General features: G+C 42.9%; 1 protein-coding gene across 2 annotated transcripts; it reads right to left on the bottom strand.

Moving 5' to 3' along the window:
- Positions 1–1,232: 1,232 nt before the first annotated feature.
- LOC119165168 (venom metalloproteinase antarease TserMP_A) lies at positions 1,233–23,269 on the bottom strand. Of its 2 annotated transcripts, XM_075870908.1 has the most exons (14): positions 23,069–23,269; positions 20,932–21,101; positions 19,324–19,416; positions 19,112–19,235; positions 18,993–19,031; positions 18,804–18,928; positions 18,433–18,504; positions 16,431–16,564; positions 13,694–13,743; positions 12,436–12,544; positions 7,910–8,077; positions 6,131–6,269; positions 2,486–2,605; positions 1,233–1,480 (listed from the first exon to the last, which is right to left on the bottom strand). In XM_075870908.1, the coding sequence occupies exons 1-14, from the start codon at positions 23,139–23,141 to the stop codon at positions 1,439–1,441; spliced, it is 1,458 nt and encodes a 485-aa protein (XP_075727023.1). In that variant the 5' UTR covers positions 23,142–23,269; the 3' UTR covers positions 1,233–1,438. The 2 variants fall into 2 exon arrangements, with proteins under 2 accessions (XP_075727023.1, XP_075727024.1); XM_075870909.1 differs by lacking the exon at positions 7,910–8,077.
- Between the last annotated feature and the right edge of the window lie 335 nt (positions 23,270–23,604).

The following is a 23,604-nucleotide window of genomic DNA, read 5'->3' as shown; positions in this document are numbered from 1 at the left end:
ATAATATAACAACTTTTGTGTTTTGAATTTGTGCGCTGCCCAACAATAAATGAATAACTGCACTGATGTGTTCAATTTAGTACTCGACGAAAAGTACCCAAACTGCATGCTGAGTGGCTCTGCGTTGAGTTCTATTAAAGTATTCTTGCCCGACCACGCGGGTCACCAACCATCCTTCATTTCAGTGCCCATGGAGCAGCAAAATTGACCAACGTATCTATGTGCCTAACAACATCGTTGGGCGCCATGTTACACGCTGGTTTCTTCAAATTGTCATACATTTTCTAGTGCACTGTTTCAGTGCATTTTCTAGTGCACGTCTTTGCGCCGTCAAGCTCAGTCATGGTTTCCTGGTAAACGGCTGAAGAAATCATCCTCATCACTATGCTCGATATTATTATGTGACATTTTAGGGACAAAGCTTCCTAGAGTGTGGATCTCCTCCGTGCATAGTATGTAGCCAGCTCTGGTTTAATAATTGCTCACTAGATGTCATTGTTTGTCTAAGTAAAATTGTATATAAGGTCGCCAGATGGCGGTAGGGTATTTTTATAGTTGACTAAAGGGGTGGGCTGGACAGACAGACAGATGGATGGACGGATGGACGGAAGCACGGATGGATGGACGCTTGGCCCTACTCATCATCATTCACTTCATCAACATGCTGTATTTTTGCTTTTGCATTCCGTCATTCTATTCCTAATCGTAGCCGAAGCATATATAGAATCACGCGAGGTGTCACACTGTGCGAATTGCTAACGAGAGATGACTGAGAGGGGCTGACCCGCTAGAAGGGCTGACACTAGAAAAAGTTCATGACCATCATCATTATCATCTTTTCATTCATCACCAACACTAACGACGGCACCAGTAGAGATGCTAGCCTTGAAAATGTGGCGAGAGCTAAGAAAAATCATGTCTCTTTTGAAGCTCTGATGATGACGATGACGGTTTCACCTTATAGGTTTATCTTTGTGAAATGCACCATACAAGAGACCCTGTAAAGTTATTAGGTCACAGATGTTGTCAAACATTGAGCATCTTAAGCTTATGCTAACCTGTTCAATGACTGCGCGAGTGACCTTTGTAAATTCGTAGCCCTGATATTTCAAACTTAGATTAGCCCTTCCAAATGCTTGAACTATAAAGTTAATGCTTCTCCAAAGCTTCCTTGACATGTAATGGAAGCAGTTTCTTGAAACTGAAAAAAAATTAGAAAAGAACACTGTACATATGTTGGCACAATTTTAGTAGTGATAGAAGCACATTTCTTATATAAACAAATAAACGTTTTTAAACCATACAACCTATTGGATGTCAAAGTTATCTTGCTGCTGTCATTAAACGTTTGATGCAGTTTTACTTCCTTCAGCTTCGTCCTCAACTTTGCAGCGCAGCCTTTTCCTGCAGTATGTTCCAACTAGCCCCCACGCAAGCTTTACTTCCTTCGCTTCTGTCTGCAGTATCCGTTGTAGCATTCCTGTAGAAATGAAACAAACCTTTCTAGATGAATATCATTACCAGGTATTTCATTATACATGCTGTGTGTACCACGCATATGGCGCAGTACTGCTACGTCTGTTTCTGAAAACAGACATTACCACCCCAGAAAGAACATGAACTTGGTATGGGAAACCTCATTCTATTTAATTTTGTTGAGGGAGCTGTAAGCGTAAAGCGTAAAGGCGAAATGAGTGTTAAGATATCGCTATAAAAATACATTGCTGTAAACATAACACGGGTCCTGACGGAGTCCGAGATTCTAGCTAATGAGGTGGTGGATGTTTAGGCCCTATAGGTCTATAGCTAACCTAGATGTGTGCTTCATCGGACTCAGTTTCCGATAGCGTGACGGTGACGTCACATAACGACTGAACCGCAAACTTATACAGAGGCTCTAGGCACTTCTACGCCTCGACCAGACACCAATCTGACAAGAGCGTGGGCCATGATGCTCCACCGAAAACAAACTCATACGCCGCTTTACACAGGTGGGTCATTATATCCAATCAAAAACTTTATCCAGTTAGCGCGAATTGTAATTCAGGTGAATTGGCTAAACAAGATAGCATTAGAGGGAGGCGGGAAAGAAAGTGCTGGATTAAACAATAACGAAAAAGCAAAAAAAAAGTTAAACAACCAAACTTCCCTTCATGCATGCATGTCAGGCCTTCCCGCTTTTCTTACTATGCACCGAGCCTCGGTTTGCAATATAATTGGGAAAACCCACATAACAATATTTAACATTCAATTTAATTTAAATATTGATATGTTCTTGTTATGCTTTGTTGTGTTATGGTATTAACCACAGCCAAAGTATCTATTTCGTGGAAAATGTATCGCACATTCATACTATATATTTTTCTGTAATTAATACCCATCCCTCGCGTAATACCTCAGCTGGGGCCTTTGTGGTATTCAAAGTAAAATAATTTTTGTTGTAGTGGAGCCTATAAGTACATCCATTTTCAAATATGCACTTTACTTTGCCTGAACTACAGTTCGTTCCATCTAGGCACCAGTATTCAGCCCGTTGAACGCTTCGCCTGTAGATGTCTTTTCCAGGACAACACGTTATCTTGCAAAGATCATCACCATGTCTTTCCTAGAACAGTAAAAATTCACATGATACGTTGCATTACACAATAAAACAGCCAAAAATTTGACTAATGCAATGGTCAGATATCCAAAGCTGAGAATTCGAAAAACCAAACCTTCAAGCCCGCATCTGCCAACCGGAAAGCCAGGAACTTTAATTTGCTATGAATTGTCTTGAGCCTATTAGAGTTACCTGCGTCTGCTGTCTCATCGAACCAGTGTTTGTGGCTCTAATTAGATAAAGTGGTCTCTTTTTTCATTGCTGCAATTTTTTTAGTGTATCTCACAAATTGAATCTTCTCCATTAAGGCCTTCAGATAAATACTGATTTTGTCATCATAGGAAAAGAATGCAAGCGCGGTAGGCCTCTCCCTATTTCTTATTCTGTGGCCATCGTCAGGTTCGTTGCGTTTCTAACTTGAACACTACAATGGACTTACGAACTGCATTCATCAAGGTACATTAACTGAAGTCCCGTACACAGTGACTAGTACTATCAGTTTTACCTACAAAGCTCAAATACGATGGATGCGAGAAAGTACAAACTTAAATAACTGTTTTTTTTTGGTGGATACGCCTTTATAATCTTTCCAAACGAGGGTCTAAGTCGCACCGAAGGCAGTAATATGCACCAGGATAATTTAAGGCGTTGTTACTTTGTTTCGGAGTGTGTGACTTTAACTGCAAGTAACACTTTTTTGAAATAAGTAAGTATACCATAGGACAAGACAGTGAACACATGGGACCTCATATGTGTTAGCAAGTGGCAGTTATTGTCGTGTATAATTTCACATGGAGCAATCCTCTGATTATTGGCCACACCGTCACCTACCGTACCCTTTGAAGTTTTTTTTTTACTTGACTTTATTCTACGCTCAAGATGTTCTCGTATTTTGTTATTACTGTGGCATAACTTTACTGGTGCTATCAGCGTCAAATTAAACCCGAACAGAGGCAAGCCTTCGGGATAGTATAGTGTGCATCACCAGTTATCGCCATTGACAGGTGCGCATCCTGTTCGGCTGCTATGCGCATATATGCATGCCTGCCCATAGTGATAAGTGGACACCGCCCACTATACCTTCGCGAAGGCTTGCTGCTGTTCGGGCTTCATTTGACACACATAGCATATGACCAGTTGAACTGCTTGCTTAATAACTCGTACTTGATTCTCTCGTGCAGTCATTATTTTGAGTAGCGTTGCGTTGTTACCCCGCTTGTGAAAACAGTTAAACGTTCCTTTCCCATAATCAAATGTAAAGTTCACTGTGCCTGTGGTCATGGCATTAAGCGACAATAAAAGTTAGCAATAAATCAGTATAGACAGTGCTCGTCCGTGTATGCCATGTCGTTGTGCTGTAATGGAACAACTATGGTTATAACCACTAAGTAAACTGATATGAAATGTACGTTTAAAAATCTACTGTAGTCCACTTCGCCCGCATGTTGACCTAAATTTTCTGCTCTGTTAGTAAATAACAGAAAAAAAATTGAGGTCAACGTCTATTTCAATATCATGACGAAATATCCAGACGTGACATTGTGTGGTCTCGAATTGAGCCATGTTCTCGGAACACATGGACACAGCAAGCACTGCCGTACAAACCGAAACATCGTGTTCATCTATTCATTTACTTTCGCATTGGCGATATCGTCAGCCGAATGAATACGTCTCTACTGATCGCCACGCTAAACAACCTTATACATTATTGCAATACACTCAATCAAACAAAAGACTAAACACAAGGTAACGCGAAGGCAACCTCGCTGATGCTCGACTCACCACGAGGGGCCCAGAGGAGACAACCCGCGGCGCCGTCCCTATGGACCCACCGCGGGAGACGACCATACGCGCCAGCCGTGACACACAAAAGAGAGTCTCGAATCTTTTCGGTGTGGCCACCTAGCCTCACCGCAGGGTGGCAGTGCTAGCACTACTACGCCAACCATGGGGATTATTGGTGAAACCACTTGCGAGCGGAGCGCCACCCACCACTCAGCGGCTGTTAACGCTCAATGCGGCTGATCCGTGAGGCACGTGTGTGCCACTGAGGCGCAAACGACTTTGGCGGAGTGATGGCACCCCTCAACAACAACGATTTCAAAATATTTTATTCGTATCTTGGGCTACACTGAATCGACAGAATTTCTTGAAACTTTGTATGCTAAGTGTGTCGGCCGCTCAGAGGAACGCCAACTTCATATTTACCGATAAGGAGCACTGTAGATACAGTCAAAATCTACGTCACGCCGATCGGTGCGGCCACCTCAAGGTGGCGCCACCACCAGCGTTTTCTTTTTTAGTTTTTTTCCGCGTACAAAGTGCCTTCTCGGGGCGATCATGGCGAAATTAGTATTGTGAAAAACTTGTTTAATAATACGAGAAAAGCAGCTTCTTCCATCAGTGTACTTTTAGGAAAGTGTAAACGTTAGCGAAAAACCAATGCGACATCTCTGACCATTACAGTCAAGTTTGCGCACAGCGGTGACAGATGGTACCACCAGTACATGCATACAAAATATTTGTTACCAATACAGGCATACAAAATATTTATTACCAATACAGCTTTGTTGTTAAAAAAGACATCGGCAACAAAGCTGCAACTTTCGTCGGGAATATTTTATTAAAGTCTACATGCTGTAAAAAGTTATTTTCTGTAAGCCAGCGAGCTGCATAGCTGGGAAATTCTTGTACAAGTAGTGCTTCCACTTACACTAAATAACAATGTTTGTTGCTCACAAAAGCATCTAAAGTTGGTTGCTGAAATATTAGCAAACATCTAATCAGATTTCGGCTCGCGCATGAGAACTTTGTTCAAAGTGAAACACGTGAAATACAGGTCTATCAACCTACTTAGTAACATTCAGTGTCCAGTTGAAAGGCACTGGCATTAACGAAATCAGTAACATTTCACATTTCGAAACCAATAATTCTGCCACAGGTGCTCCTTTCTTTCTATTGTCATGTCACCACCACATTGCAACAGAACTGTTGCCTTGCGCAAAGCATGTGCGAATGACTGGGAGCTATAAGATGTTAGAACCTTCCGAGGAGATTACGAGCACAACGCGAACAATAAAGTTAGCTCTGGAACTTACGGGACCACTTGCGATAACGCAGGAATCTTATACAGTGCATGTATAAAAGTCCACACCCTTGGCTTCTTTGTTCACCTACTATATCAGTGTAAAGAGCATACTTTTTTCAGTAATTTGAGCTTCCATTTTCCTGGCCACAAGTACGCCCAAAGAGTTAATTATTTCCGAATTCTGCTGGAGTCTTATGCACCTTCACGGCCACGGTGACAATATTGAACAATTTTAACACCATTCCGTATTTCATATGAATATAGGTAAACATTATTCAGTCTATAGACTAAATTACCATGGTATTGAATCTATTCCAATATTTTCTTTCTACCGTTGCATTAGAACTAGATGGCGAAAATGCAACAAGTTACGTCTTCGATATCTCATGAATGGGATGTGAGATATGGATCTATTTCTACAAGAGTTGGCTTACTAAACTTACGGTGCATTCTTTTGACTCTGGAAAGCCAGACTCCCTACGGCAGAACTTGTTGCGAGACATGGTATCGCCTGGTAATCTACTTGAGGGCTTCGGCAACTGCCTCTTCCAAGTATGGTCTATGCATCTTTGAGGGATATACCTGCGTGTGCAGAAATATATTGAAGAAAAATTTTAACAACCACGAGAACAACCAACAAGCGAGGTGCATCACATGGAAACGTGCGAGTGTTAGGATCTTCTGATGGAAGTATATTGCACATGTGTTAGTTTTTTTTTTACTCACGACTCTAGCCACATTCGTGGTGCACTCTCGGGCATACAGCAAAGAGGCATGCATTTATGCAAGCTTGTCATACAGTAATGACGAGTGCTTACACATACGTGAAACGCTTGCCCCCTATTACACATTCTCACATAAGCTGTTACCCGTTATGCGAAAGAAAGGAAAAAATTACGCCAACCTCTGTTAAAGAGAACCACGTGTGGATGCGAAAGAGCGGGGACATGGGGAACGGCACTCACAGAAGCTCGTCTATGCCACCTTAAGCAGGTGCACCAACATTCAGAACATCTACGTGAGTGATGCTGTCGGTGACCATAGTTTGATGCCGGTGACCACTATCGTGAACAATGCCGGTTACGATTAACACTCCTAAACAGCTGGTCTCTCAACGCACATGCCAAAGACATCGAACGTAACCCTGTGCAAACCAAAGCAGACGCGCTCTGTTCCACGGAAACGCGAAACACCGCAAGACCAGCGATCAATGGCTACGAAGCGATCGCGTACACTGAGGAAGAGCTTCGTTGCCTTCGCCGCCGACTTGGAAGAGAGAGAGTGGAGCATTAGATAGGAGAGATAAGGGGAGGAGGCTGCGCAAGTGCAGTGGGATGTGTGGACACCGTACTTTTAGTGAGGAAGCGTTTCGTGGCCTTCGCCACCAACTCGGGAGAGAGAGGGGCAGAGGGACGCGCATGCGTTAGGGGGGGAGGGGGGGGGGTATAACACGACGACTTTATACTTAAAATCATTGACAGTACCAGGTTAATAACATTAGCGAGCTAATACACAGCATTCTAGCTTCTTTCATTGTGCTATAGAGTTACCGCGTATGTAGGTGATAGTACCAGAGCTAACGTTTTTCCAAACTGAAAAATAATTTCTTTTAAAGTGCTTTTTCTGGACAAATTTAGGCTAGACAATTGGTTCCCCGTGTTTTCGAGCGCATAGCTCAAGACATTTTACAGCAGCAAGCAACAGAGCATATAGCCTAGTTAGTTGCCCTCAAAATACGTATTCTGTGCTGTTTAAACAGCATCACAGCAAAGATGATACAGATTTGTTATATGTGTGGCACTGGGATGCAGGAGCGTAGCCCGGGGTTAGCGCACTGAGCCCGTGCCCCCCCCCCCCCCGCAAATTTTTTTCGGCAATAGCATAGAAAGCGAAAAATTATCATTTCAAAAGGGTTCTCCTCCCGAAATCAAGGTGCCCCCGCGAATGTGCCCCCACCAAAAAAATCAAGGTGCCCCCCCCCCCAAAAAAAAAAAAAAAAAACTTTCTGACTATGCACCTGCCGGAACGCCAGTATTGCATGAGTGATAACCATGTGTACCAGGAAGCTAAAAGTTTTTTTTTTTGACGCACATTCGAGGATGGCCGACAGCTATCCAAGAAATATTGATGTAAAAGGGGACAATTCAACTCAAGATAACACAGTGGTCTGAATACCCTCTGTGAAAGCAATTTCAGCTCACCCTTACAAGAATACCTCTCACCTTATGAAAACAAGGAACTGCTCCTGAGAGCAAGTCGAAAAGGCAAACTGCCTCTCATCGGTAACCTCGTAGCTCATGATGTAACCGTCACTCCAGCGACAGTGGTATGCGCCTCGGTTTCCTGGTATGTTTGGCACAGGAGCCGCTTGATCATGGCTACATCCCATTCTGTAAGGGTTGAACAAAAAAAAAACATAGGGATAAGAATCAGTACAATGTAGTAGTGAAAAGTGGCCTCACGAAAGTACCTCAAATATTTGTGGTCATTCACACACAACGTTTATTGTTGCCGATATAACACAGCTTGATCGGACAGGGGCGTCGTGTCTTCTTGCTAGCCAGACCGTGCTGTCTTACCGGCGAACAGGGAGCATGGTGCGACAGCCATGTGGGTATCAGAAAGATTGCTAAATGCGAAGCATTTCTTTGCGTACTGCAAGCACTTTTGGTGCCTCTCTGCATATCTATCTATTTATAAAGCTATCTATTCGCCTACGTTTGGGTGTTCTCGCGATCACCCCCTAAATTTTTTGTGAACCAAAACTAGTATCGGAAGGTAGGATGGTTTGACGAATACAACTCGCTCGCCATGACATGAGTAACGTCACAATCCCGTCGCGTACGTCGTAAACACTTTTCCCCAGACAGTGGCACCAACCCGCGGGTGGGTATGTGCCACAGGTGATTGACCCTTGAACGGCGAGGACACACATGCGCGTTTTTAGCGCTTGATTGTTAAGAAAAAGCGGACATCAGCAGCGTTTACCGGACGAATTCAAAGAATGATTGTGAAGTTCTCAGCCGGAATCGGGCCCTAGCATCCCGCGTGGCAATGAAGTATTCTACCACACAGCCATACCAGCTCTCGGAACTATATTTCAAATAGGCCCTAATGATAATGAAACACCAATTGTCATCGCAGTGCTGGTTTTCCAATTTTATAAATACTACATACGTACTCCTACGATACAGCTATCACGTCGGGTTAAGATCAAATGTATTTATGCGCATGTACTGAAGGTGATTGGCAGTTTATATCAAAGAACGGCGTGAAGCCATATTGACAATTTTAATTCGAGGGAGTTAAGAAAAATCAGTGCATCTCCACAAAGTGAATGACGATGAGTGGGCGAAGCTATAGGTCTTAAGGTCCTAAATGTGTACGTTCAAGTCACCGACTAGTATAAAGGATGGACCAATGAACAGATGTCCGCATGGACGAACCAACAGGCAGACGTATACATGGACGGACGGGTGGATGGGTGGACGGAGAGATACATGGAAGAATGGATGGACAAGCGGACGAATGGATTGACGGAAGGACAGATAGATGGCGCGGGTGATCATGTATTCTGCTTTCGCATAGTCGATTTTACATAAAGTTGGTTGTTTACACATGTGCCTACGTTTTTTTTTGTTGTTGTTTTCTAGGTGTTCAATTTCGATTTGGGTTTTGTGGGGCGTGAAGTACGCCAAGTACGACAACCCCAAGGAGCCTCGCCCCCCAAGAACTGGAATCGGCAGCCTTTACCCAACGAACACATAGCATTAATGTCATGATTCTAGCAGGAATCGAACCCCTGCGTTCTGCGTGGCAATCAATCGTTCTATCACAGTCACGCCAGGTATCGGACTGATTTTCAAATAGACAGTAATGTTCATGAAACGCCAATTGTGATTGCAGTGCTTGCTAACCAATCGTATAAAGAGTACATACGTACTCCTATCATACAGCTGTCACGTTGAGTTAACGACGTATGTAGTGAAGCACCATTCACTGAAGCTCATTTATCTAGAAGTGTACAGGGCCGCGATCTTCGCTCGCACTAGCCCTACACATCCGCATACCACTTCTGGTCTTGCTAACACCATGTTCTGTTGGCTTCGTTCCGTCACAGTAAACGTGCGACTGTTTAACATATGTCTGTGCGTACAACATTTGCACATATCTTTAGCGTCATCTCGTAACGCTTCACTGAATAAAAAAGTTCGACCCCGTATCTGCATGTTACACTGCAAATGTCGTCGAAAGACGATAGTCTTGCGTCTGGAGAGAGTGAACTAAACGTTTATTTGATGTTCTGCGCAAGAAAGTCATTATGGTATTCTGGAAGCTCTGCGTTAGAGTGCCTCGAGCATGCAGCGGAGGCGAACGAGCGCATCAAGTCACGTCACAAGTGAGACATGAGCGCTACCTGGCAGTTATCCTAGAAAATGAAGCGCGCGGCGTGCGTGCCTGTTTTTGAGGTGATAAGGTGTACAACGCAAGGAGATGGGTAGGTGCTGCCACAGTATTGTCTTAGCAGAGCGTTGAAAACAATTGCCTTTTCATGCAAGCGTTGCATGGTCAGCGCTGCATGATAAACACTACGGTCCTTAAAATTACTTATGTATGCCTTTTCAAGTAAAAAATACACATACATATTACTGACGTGTTGTTATGGTGCCTCAGACATGCGCAATAATTGCTTTTTAATTGACAAACACACAAGTATGAACGCTGAACCTTGAGCAATATTGGTGGGTGCTACGAATGGGCTCTGCCCTTTGGAGTATCCTTTGGCCACTTTGGTACCGTTTAGGGTACCGTTAAAGGCGGACAAACAGACAGACAGACAGACAGACAGACAGACAGACAGACAGACAGACAGACAGACAGACAGACAGACAGACAGACAGCATAACATCGATTCCCAAGGTACGTAGGATCGGCTAACTTTTTTAATGTGGGTGGATGCTATATAAACAACGTTTCGGCTGAAGCGGCCACCTTTCTGTGTGTTAAGGTGTTGACAAAATTAAGGTTATTCTTTGGGAAATGCGCCGAACGGGACAGCCTTAGCAACAGTGCGTTGTCGGCTTTCTTGACTGCTAGTTGTAAATAATGGTGTGTCTAACAAAGAATAACAAGTCCTTAACATAATCTTTCTTTCGTTCATCGTGATGCGCTGTTTCATCCAACTCTAAACAAAGCACGAGAAATGGTCGTTTTTCGCCAACTTTCCTAAATTGGGTAAGCCTGGCTATCTAAGCAAAAAGCAGGCACGAAAAAAGCTGGCAGCACTTGCTGTGAGAGAGCGCTAATGTCGCAGTAAGTTCAGAGCCCAACAAATAGCAATATTTGTGGAATTATTGTCTTCTTTTCCAAAGCGCGATATTTTGTAAGAACGTGGGCCTTCTTTGGAGGCGCAACATTTAATACTGACAGGTCTTTAGTTGCTGCAAGACTTCTAGTGTCTTTTTATGTCGCGATGTCATCTGGCTCCAGCTGTGCATATGTCGGTAAATTATACCCTTTGCAAAAGGTTGTATCACTGCCTTCACTCTATTGGTGATTCGGCATGGCAAGCCACATTGCTGTCACAATCAGGTCAGCTGCACTTTCCGAGAATATTTCCTGGAATAAAAATAGTGATATTTGCACGCATCGACTCATGCTCGCTGGTACAGGAGACAGTATGTACTTAAGACATTTGTCTGATCGAATACGTAGGCATTGTGACGCACTTCGGATAAATCGACCACATTGTCTCGCAACTTGCACTCACTGTGAAAGCTTACCCTTAGCGACATAGGGCTGTGTCGTCATTGTCCTCCTCATTATCGTATTATCTATAATCATGAGCAGCCTTATCGTCACCATTATACAATATTGCTGCTAAAGTATGTAGATCTGTAACCTCAAGAACCCCGAGCGTTAGACTACCGAACCCGATGTCTTCATTTCAAAGTGGAAGTTGGTAGAAACACCCGTGCACTTACATTTGGGTGCACGCTGAAGAACACCGTATTGCCTAAACTAATCCGTGGTCTCCCACTACACCAAAAAAGTATATTGCTGTTTCGGCATGCAAGACCTGGAATTTGAATTAACTTTCAAATAGGTTATCGCTGTTGAAGACTTCTACGTGTAGCTCCTATAGCAATGGTACGCTAGAGTATAAATTCAGGAGTGCACATGTGTGAATTCGACGACAAACTTGTTTCATCTAGCTAACAATATTGAAAAAGGTACTGTAAATTATAAAGTAGCGAACCTAAATTCGCAGATTGCTCGCTGTGTAAACACTATCTGTGTGGACACTACAGAATAACTACAATAAATTCCTCGCCATTCATATTAGAATAGTTTTAATTATTCGGTGTAGTGTAAAGAATCAAGGCCAACAGACACTGCACGTTCACATGTGCACAGAGAAAACAATACGTGGAAGACACAATGATGCGACCACAGACAGAAAGGGTACGTTAGGAAAAAGAAAATAGATAACCACCAATTTGTAGCAGGAAAAGAGGCTTTTCTTTCTAACAAACGCGTACGAAGTTCCCTGTGGTTTCGAGCTACAAATGGGTGACTGTCTATTTTCCCTTTTATAACCTTTCCATCACTTTGTGAGTCTCCGCGGAACTCGTTTGCAGAAAGGAATGATGCTCATTATGCATGGATTCAAGGAAACAAGCCAAGAGCACGAAGGAGTCAAATGGCTAAAGGATATCGCAAACGTGATTTCAAATTTCATACTTACACGTGTGCTAGCTCGTGGGCGAAATGAACAACTCCGGCAAATGCTCTCCCGACGTCCAAGCTTTCAGCTACCCGTCGTCTCGTGCACATGCCTCCAGTCATTGCTAATCCTAAACAAGAAACGAGGCAGCACATTCGGGTGTACGCCCATGGCCACGTCTGTGAAGAGCACGCGAGTAACCGGTGTTTGCTCTGCGGGGTGACTCGTTGAGGCAGTTGCGGGCTCTGACGTGGCCAGCCTGACTACTATACTCGGGGACAAATTTCTGTGGCAATGAAGGGAAGGCTACGGTACCAAAGTGTGTGCCACTGCTGAAGAATATAGTCCCATAATTGCGTCTGTTTCCCGCGTGGACATAACACAAAACAGCATTACTTTATTTTTTGCAGTATATCATTTATAAAAAAAACGCTGCACGAGCCAATGACATATTAATATTTTTTTTTTTGCTTCATGAAGTGTCATCTTACGTTTTGGCACGTCTGAAAACGTCGCACGTTTTAGGTGCACCTCAGAGTTAACATAGTGTCTTCGCGATTAGGTGAGTGCTCGTCGCCCTCCAACTACTCGCCGAAGTAGCTCGTGCCAAATTTCACTCACAAATATGTGTGTAAGAAGACGTAGCAAATTCTATGCAGTGGTATTATTCGAAGACGGCCAGCATTCGAAAAGCGAGTAGAGCGAGACTTTGCCGAAGACTACATGTGCTGTAGCTCCGCCATCATAGCTTTCCCTTCACTGCCACAGAAAGTAGTTCTCGAGTATAGGCCGCGCATGCCCCTGACACAACCACGGTCATGCTAGAGCGAGTACGCAGGTGCAGTCTAACCCAGCTGTGACACAACATGTCAGAGTGCGAAACTGCCACAAGGTGGACCCCAGCAGAGCGAAAACCATCCATACACCTATCCATACATCCACCAGCTGCTTCCGCGCTCTACACAAACGTGGCCTTGGCTGTACACTAGGAAGCGTTCATCCATTAGCGCGAATGTGACGGAGCACGTGAATAGGACACAGTATGAGCACTGTGTAAAAATTGAAGTTGAATGAAGCAAAAGTGGACACAACAAAAAGCAACACATGCGTGCACAGAAAAATTTAGGTGACGTCAAAACAATGGTTCAGCTTGCGTACCTCGCAATCTAGTATTGACTTTAAACAAACGGTTCAGATATACAATCAATACCCTCGTTTCTGATAAATAACGCATCAGCATGCTCACGAGTCCTGTTATGCGACCCTCGTAGATACTTACCTGCTACTCCTGATCTGATCCGTCCAGTACTCACGCTCACCATGGAACGCCTGAAAGATTGAAAGCGTGGTCGTGGCTCCACGTTGGAAATTCCGAAATATTACATTTTCAGTCCCTTGCGTGCAATATGTTCTACTCGGTGTGTTATCTTATCAACCGGGAACTTCACGATTGGTCGGTTTGTCTTTGATGACAAAAACACATGGCTGTACACCAAGATAAAACATGATTGATTGATTGATACGTGGTTTTTAACGTCCCAAAACTACGGTATGTTTATGAGAGACGCCGTAGTGGAGGGCTCCGGGAATTTCGGCCACCTGGGGTTCTTTAACGTGCACCCAAATCTGAGCACATCAGCCTACAGCAATTCTGCCTCCATAGAAAATGCAGCCACCGCAACTGTAACTCGATCCCGTGACCTGCTGGTCAGCAGCCGAGTACCTTAGCCATTAGACCACCGCGGCGGGGCACCAAGATAGAACAGGCAGGAAAAACAGTATATCACAAATTAATTTGTAATAATGAATAACGGAAGCGTTATCACCATTCATCGTATATCTTCATCGTACACAGCAACATACCGATGTCTTCTATTCTTAAACTGCTTTTAGGAAACGGTAGCACTCTGATGTAAAGTGTGGGATCGGACTAGTTGGTAATCATTTATTAAACTACTCAGAGGGAAAATTTCAGAGAGCGAACACAAGAGACGAGGACGAGCGCAGACTTTCAACTGATTTATTACCACGAAGAAGCACATGTATATGTTACAGAAAAAAAGATATCATCACATGCTTGAGCAAAGAACCAAAAATAAAAAAACAAAAAAACAACAAAAGAGACAGCAAGAAACCCCGTGCTCACCCCACACTCACACGTCTGAAGATAGAAATCTGAAGATTCACCCTAAAGATGGAACCTCCAATACATTGGGATGCGAGGGATGCAAGAGTGAATTGAAATCTGATAATATTCATTAAAGAACTGGAATGTCTGCCCAAGAAGCTGAACGTGGACACCGTGAGATTCAGTTGACGCACTGGATCACCTTAGAATCGTGATGGCTAAGTGCAATGCTGAAGATCCTGATACCACCAACTTCGGTTGTCTAATGGTTATAGTGCTGGAGTGCTGACCCGCCGGTCGCGGGAAAAAATCCCGGCAATGGCGGCCACATTTTCGGTGGAGGCGGAAATGCTGAAGACCTTTGTGATTAGATTTAGGTGCACACAAAAAAACTCGTGGCTGTCAAAACTTTTGGAGCCCTTCATGACACTGTATCTTATAGGGTCGTTTGGGATGTCAAACTACATTAGTTAATAGTATCGTCTATTAATAAGATTCCTACACCGACCTTCTGTGGTAATCGGCTTCGATGACCGCCATGCTGGAATACCTTATGTGCCGCAATGAACAACACACAAAAAAACAACGAGTCCCCGAGAATAGAAATCTGCTTGCTGACGTGCATTTAAACTGTCAACCAAACACTCGTGCACTCAAGCTTAGGATATCGTCACGTGGTCAAGACGTTCACGAAGGCAGCAGACTAAACGTCCAAGATGAAACTGTTTATTTGGCCGACCTCGTGGCCGGTAAACGGAAAGTCAGGTTACAGCAATACACGTTGGCACTGATAGAAGCGAACAGAGGAGCCGCCATCGATCAAGTGATCTGCTTCGAGGCGCGTCAGCATTCATACAAGCGGCAACAAACATTTGAGTATTATCACTGGTGGCCGCGTTTGTTCGAGAATGAACTCCAGTGCTCACGTTCGCTGTTTACGGTAAGTGACTGGCCGCCATTAGTTCTTCGCACCACATAGTAAGAAAGCTAGCTTTACAATTTTGAAAACGGTCTATAGGCTGGCAACGTGAAACAAAGAAAGAAAGAAAAAGGAAGAAAGTAGGAAAGAAAGAAAGAAAGAAAGAAAGAAAGAAGGAAAGAAAGAAAGAGAGAAAGAAAGAAAGAAAGAAAGAAAGAAAGAAAGAAAGAAAGAAAGAAAGAAAGAAAGAAAGAAAGAAAGAAAGAAAGAAAGAAAGAGTCTGGTGTGGAAATATGAAAGGCTGGTGGGTCAAAGACACTAGCATAGCTGTTCAGAAGCAAAGAGCTCGTATTTAAGGCCGTAAGTCTTTTCACAGGTGAGTTTGGCGAAAAAGACCTCCTATATTCCTAAACAAGTCGCACCTCTGCTCATAGCTGAGCTTGATTAAAAAATTATGCAGTACTCTGGAGTGTCACCTTATTTTAGGGAAAAGGTGATGTTAGTGTGCTTCTTAATAAGGAGGCACTGGAGTTTACTAAGACGGTAAGTTGACCGGGTTGTTACGGTTAATCTTAAACTCCAAAACAGCGAAAACAGTACACGCAGACGAAAGGCCAGAAAACGTTTGCTACCACACTGCACCATGCTCCTCGTTTTCCTGTATGTGCCTTACGTGACGTTGTAACGAAGTTTATGGCGGTACTGGAGTGCCACTGAATCAGTTGATGGCGATATTCAAGTATACGTTTTGATGTAACGCATGCCGAAGATCTATATATGCACTCCTTTGCAGATATGTTTGGCATTAAGTAATTTATGTACAGCTCTTCAATGCAGAACAATAGGCAAACTCATCGTCAAATATGGCAGTGTACATAGTATACATTGCACTTATCGCGTGTTACATTCCATACATTATAACGCATAGCGTTAGAACGACGTAAAAAAGTGCGGTGAAGATGTACATACCCGGTCAGTAGCATAACAGCGTCGGCACCCGTAAATTCACTCAGGCGCGTTTCGATGTACGACTGAAAGTTGTTCAGAGTATATTCGGCAATCATATCCTTTCCATACATGACTTCGTAGGTGTCGCGACCCCACTGCACATAAAACAGCAAAAAAAAAAGCGTTGCAAGTATAAAGTTGCAGGACGCTTGGACTTTGGTTTCGAAAATGGAACGTGATAGCGCAGCCGGGCCAGTTCAAATCGCTTTCTCAATTGGTAGGCTCAATTCACACCTCGGTGGACACCTCCACGATGTGATGGTGTAGCCGGGTCAGTTCAAATCGCTTTCTCAATTGGTAGGCTCAATTCACACCTCGGTGGACACCTCTACCACGTGATAGCGTAGCCTAGCCAGTTGAAATCACTTTCTCAATTGGTAGGCTGAATTCACACCTCGGTGGACACATCCACCGAGTGATAGCGTAGTCGGGGCAGTTAAAATCACTTTCTCAATTGGTAGGCTCAATTTACACCTCGGTGGACACCTCCACCATGTAGCAAAAAATCAGGTTTATGCAAGTAACGTTGGTCAATTCTATATTAAGAATCTGAGGGGTTTTGATAGATGCCTTAGTCAATGGCTCCGGATATTTTGGCCATCTGGTGTTCTTCAACGTGCACTGGCACCGCACAGTACACGGACCTTTACCATTTCACCTCCCTCGAAATGAAACCGCCACAGCCGAAATCGAATACGTGACCTTTAGGTCAGCAGTTGTGCACCCTAGCCAATGATCCACCAATGCGAACGTTTGCTATTGCAAACTATCTTACAATGCGTGCTCCAAGTAGAGTTGCAACGCAAACTCACGTTATGTGTTGTAAGGAGCAAAGCCGCCGTCTTCCACCAATGTTTCGACCGTAGCGAATCATTCAATTTTAGTACCAAACCGAATAAACTATATCTTGATTTTACGCGCAGCTGACAAGGACATAATATCGGTCACCGCAATAGACATGCTCGCAAAGCTAACTACTCGTTACGTCAAGGCTAGTGAGTGCGCTAGCCTTGCCCGACTGTCGAATAGCTCCTATATTTATAAATATATACAATTATGTATCAGATGCTCGACCAACTGAGCTAAAATTTCAATAGCTTATTCGTGAATGCAGTAGAAATAACCCACTTAACACAGATTACGACCAAAAATTTGGTGTCATGAGTCATTCAGGTGAGCTTGCAATTTTTTCATAGTATCGTTTTAAGGCTAACGTCGTAAATGCCTCGTCAAAATCGAAAACATACCGTCGGCGTCGGCGTCAACACGAGTGATGCCGAAAATCGCCGTCCCCTGATGTCACCTCATGACGTCATAAAGAAATTACAAATATCACCATGACATCACTAAGACGTTACATAGCAGGGTATCATTACCTCACATCGTTGATTGGCCAAAGGTGACGCGATAACTGAGGCAGTGTCAGTTGAGGTGCAGATACTATCGAAATGTAATTCTGGATGAAGCAAAAAAGCACGTTGCAGGCAGAATTATCTCGGAAAAGTGCGGATGAGAATCAGTGCGTTGACTATAATGAAGAAGATGTCTTTCGACTTGTACTTCGTCATATTTATTTCATAAAGCACCTTGCGAGTTAAATATTTCCTCAATTTTCTTTTGAATATTATTTGATTTTAATAATTTACTAAGTTATGTTTGTTTCAACATAAGCATAAGTATTAAACTATTGAAACTACAATATGTTGTCACAAAGTCGCACCGATATGCAAGTCTTCAATGTTTTACCTTTGATTGATTGATTGATTGGTTGGTTGATTGATTGAATGATTGATTGATATGTGGGTTTTAGTGTTCCAAAACCCCCATAAGGTCATGAGAGATGCCGTAGTGGAGGGCCCCATAAGTTTCAACCACCTGGGACTCATTAAGATGCACCAAAAGCTGAGCACACGGGCCGACAAAGTTTTAGGTTAGAAGTGCTTATGAGAAAGAGCATACGTACGTCCGTTTTTTCCACTCCAACCAGTCTTGGCACGATGCGCACTAAACTTACAGTCTCGTATCTGAGTTTGACCTTAAGTGGGCGAGGTGAAGGAAAGGGAGAGATACGTGAGTTAGATCAGAGAGTATTATAAAATTAAAAGAAACACCGTGGCGATTTCCGGGCACGTTTTATATATCACTCTTGCTTGTTGTAATTTTCCACATGCTTAGAACACTGCAGCATTGGGCGTGTTGGTACAACGTGATTTAGAGTGCATATCAGCGCAAAACACAAGATATTTCGCAAACACATATTTATGTCGAGTATACCACAAATTGATCCGGTAAGTCAAATCGCGAAATCAAATGCTTGATTCACTTGAAACTTACGCCATTAAAGAACACTAAGATGTAGTTCAGAAACTTCTTAATGGTGGTAAACTGCTTGCTGTGTTCGTAGTCTGATATTATAAACACGTCAGGACTGAATACGGCTGGAACATCGGCCCTGGCCTCTGAAATTAATATTTTGTTGGTGTATGGAATTCCATAAAAAATTACAATAAAGAAAAAACTCACCAACTTTGAAGTGCTCAGCGAGAGGTTGGAATTCTGGAACTGATGAAGTGGTTAAATCAGGCGCCTTCACTTTGCTGTATAGCCTTCGTTAACTCGAGCAAATGTTAATCGAGTCTTACGGGTTTCATTGAAGTAAGCTTCGTGTGGCTTTACCACGTAGAGTTTGTGAGCTATCTTCCCAGTCTCAGACCTTTCAGCTTCCAGCAATGGTTCAATCCTGTACGTGTGATTAATGAGGCCTTCCTGAATTTCAGAAGAAAGAAATCAAAACTTTATATAATTGTTTCAATTTTAGTTTTCCCTACTATATCGGAAGGTGAAACGAGAATACCATGACAATTCCGTGTTCAGTTTCTTCGAGAAGAAGAGAAGCCAGAGTTTTTTTGTTCTCGAAGAGATTTTCTTCAATATTTTTGGATTGAATCTGTCATACAGAGCCAAAAAATCGACATCAGGTGCAAGCGAGTCATGCAATTGGTGAATTAAACCAAATCTTTGTTCTGTCTAGAGTGGCACAGAATGCATGAGTTTCGTAATAGTTTATTCGCTAGCCACACAAAAAGTACACTCCCACAAATTTCTCATCAGTTGTCTTATTCAACAGTGACTTCGCAGTGTCACTTAACATAGCGGCAGTAAGAGGGTATATTGTGAAATACTAGTGTGACCAAATCTGCCTCAATTACACGTTTGTACTTTGAGAAGACAGAATCACTGTATATATCTTCTCGTGTTGTTTCTAACACGCAGATTAAATATCTTAGAATACAAATAAGCCTTATCGATACGTGTTCTCGCGTTTATCACTCTGACGATAAACTACTTCTATCACTATCCACAAGGAAATCCCTGTGATTTACCACCTGAAATATGTCGCGTGAGGCACATGCGTCGTTATAGGCGGACTCTATGAGCAAGGGAACACTAATCACAATAGTGATGAATGATGAGGTCTAACATCCCGAAGACCACAATATTATTACAAGAGGCGCTGTCATGGCGGGCTCCAGAAATTTCGACCACCTGGGGTTCTTGAACCTACACTTAACCCTAAGCCCATGGTCCTCTAGTATTTTCACCTCTATCAAAAACGCAATCGCCATGGCTGGGATTCGATTCCATAACGTGGACCAGCACTCAAGTGACATAACTACTAGACCATCATAACGTGAACGTGTGAGTGAACATTTTCAAGATCATTGTCATGCGTCAGACTGCTTCGCTAACACCGTTAATCTATAGACAAGGTGTTGCATGAGATGAAGGGCTATTGTTCTACTTATTTCAAAGATTGGATGGGGCGCAGCATCATCGTAAGTAAAGGGCCTCTTCTTTAACGAGGAGACGTATGAATAATTTTCAAAAAAACTGTCAAATATAAAAACGCATAAATGAACTCGACATTGCAGACGCCATTTATGTTTCACCGCTTGTGGTAGATACATTCGTTAGTGTTAAGTTTAGTTGAAGTCAATGGTACATTTCGATCTCTGACCAGGCAGCATATAGTTGTGGCATTCCACATTTTGCACATTGTTTCAGCTAATTACTGGTGGTTGACGTTGTGATAATTGAACCGACTTCTGGGAACTATAAATGTCATTCCAGGTTTGTCTACATACATATTTTGTATCATTTGCGCTATTATTTAGTTTTGTTTTGTTAAGTGTGAGCGCTTCAGCATTCTTAACATGCCCTGCTTTGGTTTCTTGGGTGCCACGGCCATTCTAGCTCCTTACCTCACAAATAAGAGTAGCAAATCAGCTTTTATGCGCATGCAGAAAAAATCTGTACCCTTCAACAGAAAGCTTCCCCGTCTTGAATATTAGTTCCAGAACTTGCAAACGCTCTCACTTTTGTTCTTGTGAATTTCAAAAGTGCTTCAAGATGCCTATAATGGGCTGCTTGAATGAATGAAAGAATACCGATATTAACTGACCGTTTGAACGATGCGCTTGTTCTTTTCGTAGGAGTACACCTTCAGTGTATCATGCAGTACGGAAGCCTTCCGAAGGTGAACAAAGTTCCCATCACTCAAGTGAACCATCTTCTGTCCATCACTGCTCCTCGTTTCCAAAAGCAGGGGGTACACTAGTACTCCCGGCTCACCTGCAAAATCAGAGGATTCCCCTAAGTCGACTGGGAGGGATGTGGCAAGATAACTACACACTCAAGATGATACCATCGTTCATAAAGCGACACTAAGAAATAAAACAATATTGCTGTTGTTAGTAAATTACCCTTTCACAATTCCAAGGCACCACGCTTACCACCGGAAGACTTTTGGTTAGTGAGTAAACTACCCAAAATATAATTCAGTTGGTGACGACACCTTGAAGTTCCTGCACCAAGCATCGTGTCGTCAAAAGATTTGATGCTGTTTACTAAGGCTTACGTAGCTCCTAGGAGGTGAAATCGAGGCACAATGTCTGCTTACGGGGCCAGAGACAACATGCCAAGTAAAGAGAAATTTCGTCCAACCGAAGTTGGCCAAATACGATAAGTGCACTTTAAAATTTTCGACGTAATGCGTGTAGATTTCATCGCGAAATCTTAATGATACTTTGAACTTCGATTTTCTCCACTAATGATGAAGTGATGGTGGTAACATTACCGACACGAGATTGGAGTTATCAAACAGCCCTTTATGAATCTAAACAAATTAATATTGTCACTTAAGTGACACAATTAGGCGATGCTGCATTGAAACAATAAATCAGATAAATTCTATTCCAAAACTCTACGGTTGTTAATTTCGCTGCCTTACGTTTACTGTTAGAAAAAGGTCACAATTTAATTTCGTGCCGAAATTTTGACGCATGGCGTTACAGATTTTGAATAGTATTTTTTTAGTATTTTGGTGACATTTGCTCAACGAAACATCCTGAAACTTGGTAGGCTAAGTCTATGGCCCCCTAAAAAGACAATGTACTCCATTTCTACTGATTACGAAATTCGTAGGACTTTGTAAACACTGTACTGCTCTGACGTTACGAAGTTAGGTGCGGTAATTTCAAGGCCGCGTCACCACCCACATAATCTTTCTGCATATTTTCTCACTAAGAGTCTCCTCGAGGCATGAGTGGTGATTTCGGAATTGCGAAAAAGTCACCAATAGAAGAATTTTTTCCTTTTGTGCTTCAGTGGCGAATGGGGTTTGGGGCAGGAAACGGAACCATATCCTCACCGCATTCAACTCGACCTCCAAGCATAATGCTGTTAACGACACATAAATACGCTTAAAGTGAACCTTTACATTTTGTCGTAATGTGCAACTTGCACATAAGTTATAATGATGTTGAGTGAAAGAAGGTATGCATTGTTGCCTTGGGCTGTGCTAGGCAGAACACTGGAAGTGAACTTTGCCCCAAGCGATCATAGGTTTGCACCGATGGTCCTCCTCAGATATATATAAAACGTCCGGGTAGATCATAGTACTTCTATATTAGTTGTGTGCGAGTAGAATTTCCAAGGAATTCACGTCGCTTTCTTCTTTTTTCGGTAACCATCTGTTCGCAAACATGTTCCTTGTTCTGCTTTATTCCAACCATCGAAAGTAGCTGCTACTAAGGATGCTAGAACAATGATAAGCTACATCACTGACAGGTTAGGAATTTTGTCCATGCTAGACAACAATTCACGGCAATATGATAGAGTATACTCAGGAGTGAGGAAGAGAGGACCAAAGGGTAAATGAAAGTAGACTTTGGCTCATTTGGGTACCCTACCCGTTGGGTGCAGAAAAAAAAAAGAAAAGTAGGTAATATAGGCACAAAAAACAAGAGTAATGATAGGACAGAAAAAACTGTTATTGTGAACACACATAGCACGAACTCGCACTGGCACATCACGAACACTTGTGAATCAGTTCGACCGTCTTCAAATGGCACAGTACAGCTTTCGAGGCCGTGTGCATGCACTTCGTGAAAGAAAGCAGCTGCCATGCGACATAAGCGCCACGGTCTGAGCTCTACAACCCAATTATAACGCTCACCCCCTTAAGAAACCTTTCTGAATCTGTATTTACAACACAATGTGCACTGAGTAATGCAAAAGAATGAGCTCTATCTACTCACTGATAGGTTTTCTCGCGTTAAGGACGATCGGAAAATGAAGCACCACCAAGTATACCAAAGCAAGCCACCCCATGTCTTCTCAACGATTGCTTATTTCACTGAATTAACCAAAACGCAGGCTGTGCAACACATTTGAAGTACAAATACAATTAACGTTAAAGACCCCAGAATCATAACATAACTATCAAGCCCACACCATTTCGCCTAGTGACAAATGCGCCAGTACGAACAAGAATATTCAAAATATATCTCGGGGTACCTCAAAAGTCAGCATATGTCGTCGTATTGATGTCAACTCGACGACACTGGCCTGCCTTTTGCAAATATCAAGGCAAAGCTCTGTACGTGGAAGGTCCTACTTTTTATTTGGTAGAGTGCTCAAAAGCACTGTTTAAGTCAGTGTTTAGTACACGTTGCATAAGTTACATGCCACCAACCCCCAAGAAGAAAATATATAACATGTGTATCTTGCGGGTACTTACCTATGGAGCAGAAACCTGGAAGCTTACAAGGATGGTCAGCTTATATTGAGAATG

The sequence above is a fragment of the Rhipicephalus microplus genome, chromosome 8 (genome assembly GCF_043290135.1).
Source record: "Rhipicephalus microplus isolate Deutch F79 chromosome 8, USDA_Rmic, whole genome shotgun sequence".
Classification (NCBI taxonomy): Eukaryota; Metazoa; Arthropoda; class Arachnida; order Ixodida; family Ixodidae; genus Rhipicephalus; species Rhipicephalus microplus.
Note: the sequence above shows the minus strand (reverse complement) of the source record. Positions and strands in the feature narration are given on the sequence as shown.

Excerpts from the sequence above, each read along its gene's own strand:
- LOC119165168 (XM_075870908.1), bottom strand. The coding sequence starts at position 23,141 with ATGGGGTGGCTTGCTTTGGTATACTTGGTGGTGCTTCATTTTCCGATC. Across the intron at positions 19,417-20,931 it reads ACAAGCGCATCGTTCAAACG|ATTCAATCCAAAAATATTGA; the intron begins GTCAGTTAATAT and ends TCTGTATGACAG. Across the intron at positions 18,929-18,992 it reads CGCTGAGCACTTCAAAGTTG|AGGCCAGGGCCGATGTTCCA; the intron begins GTGAGTTTTTTC and ends TATTAATTTCAG.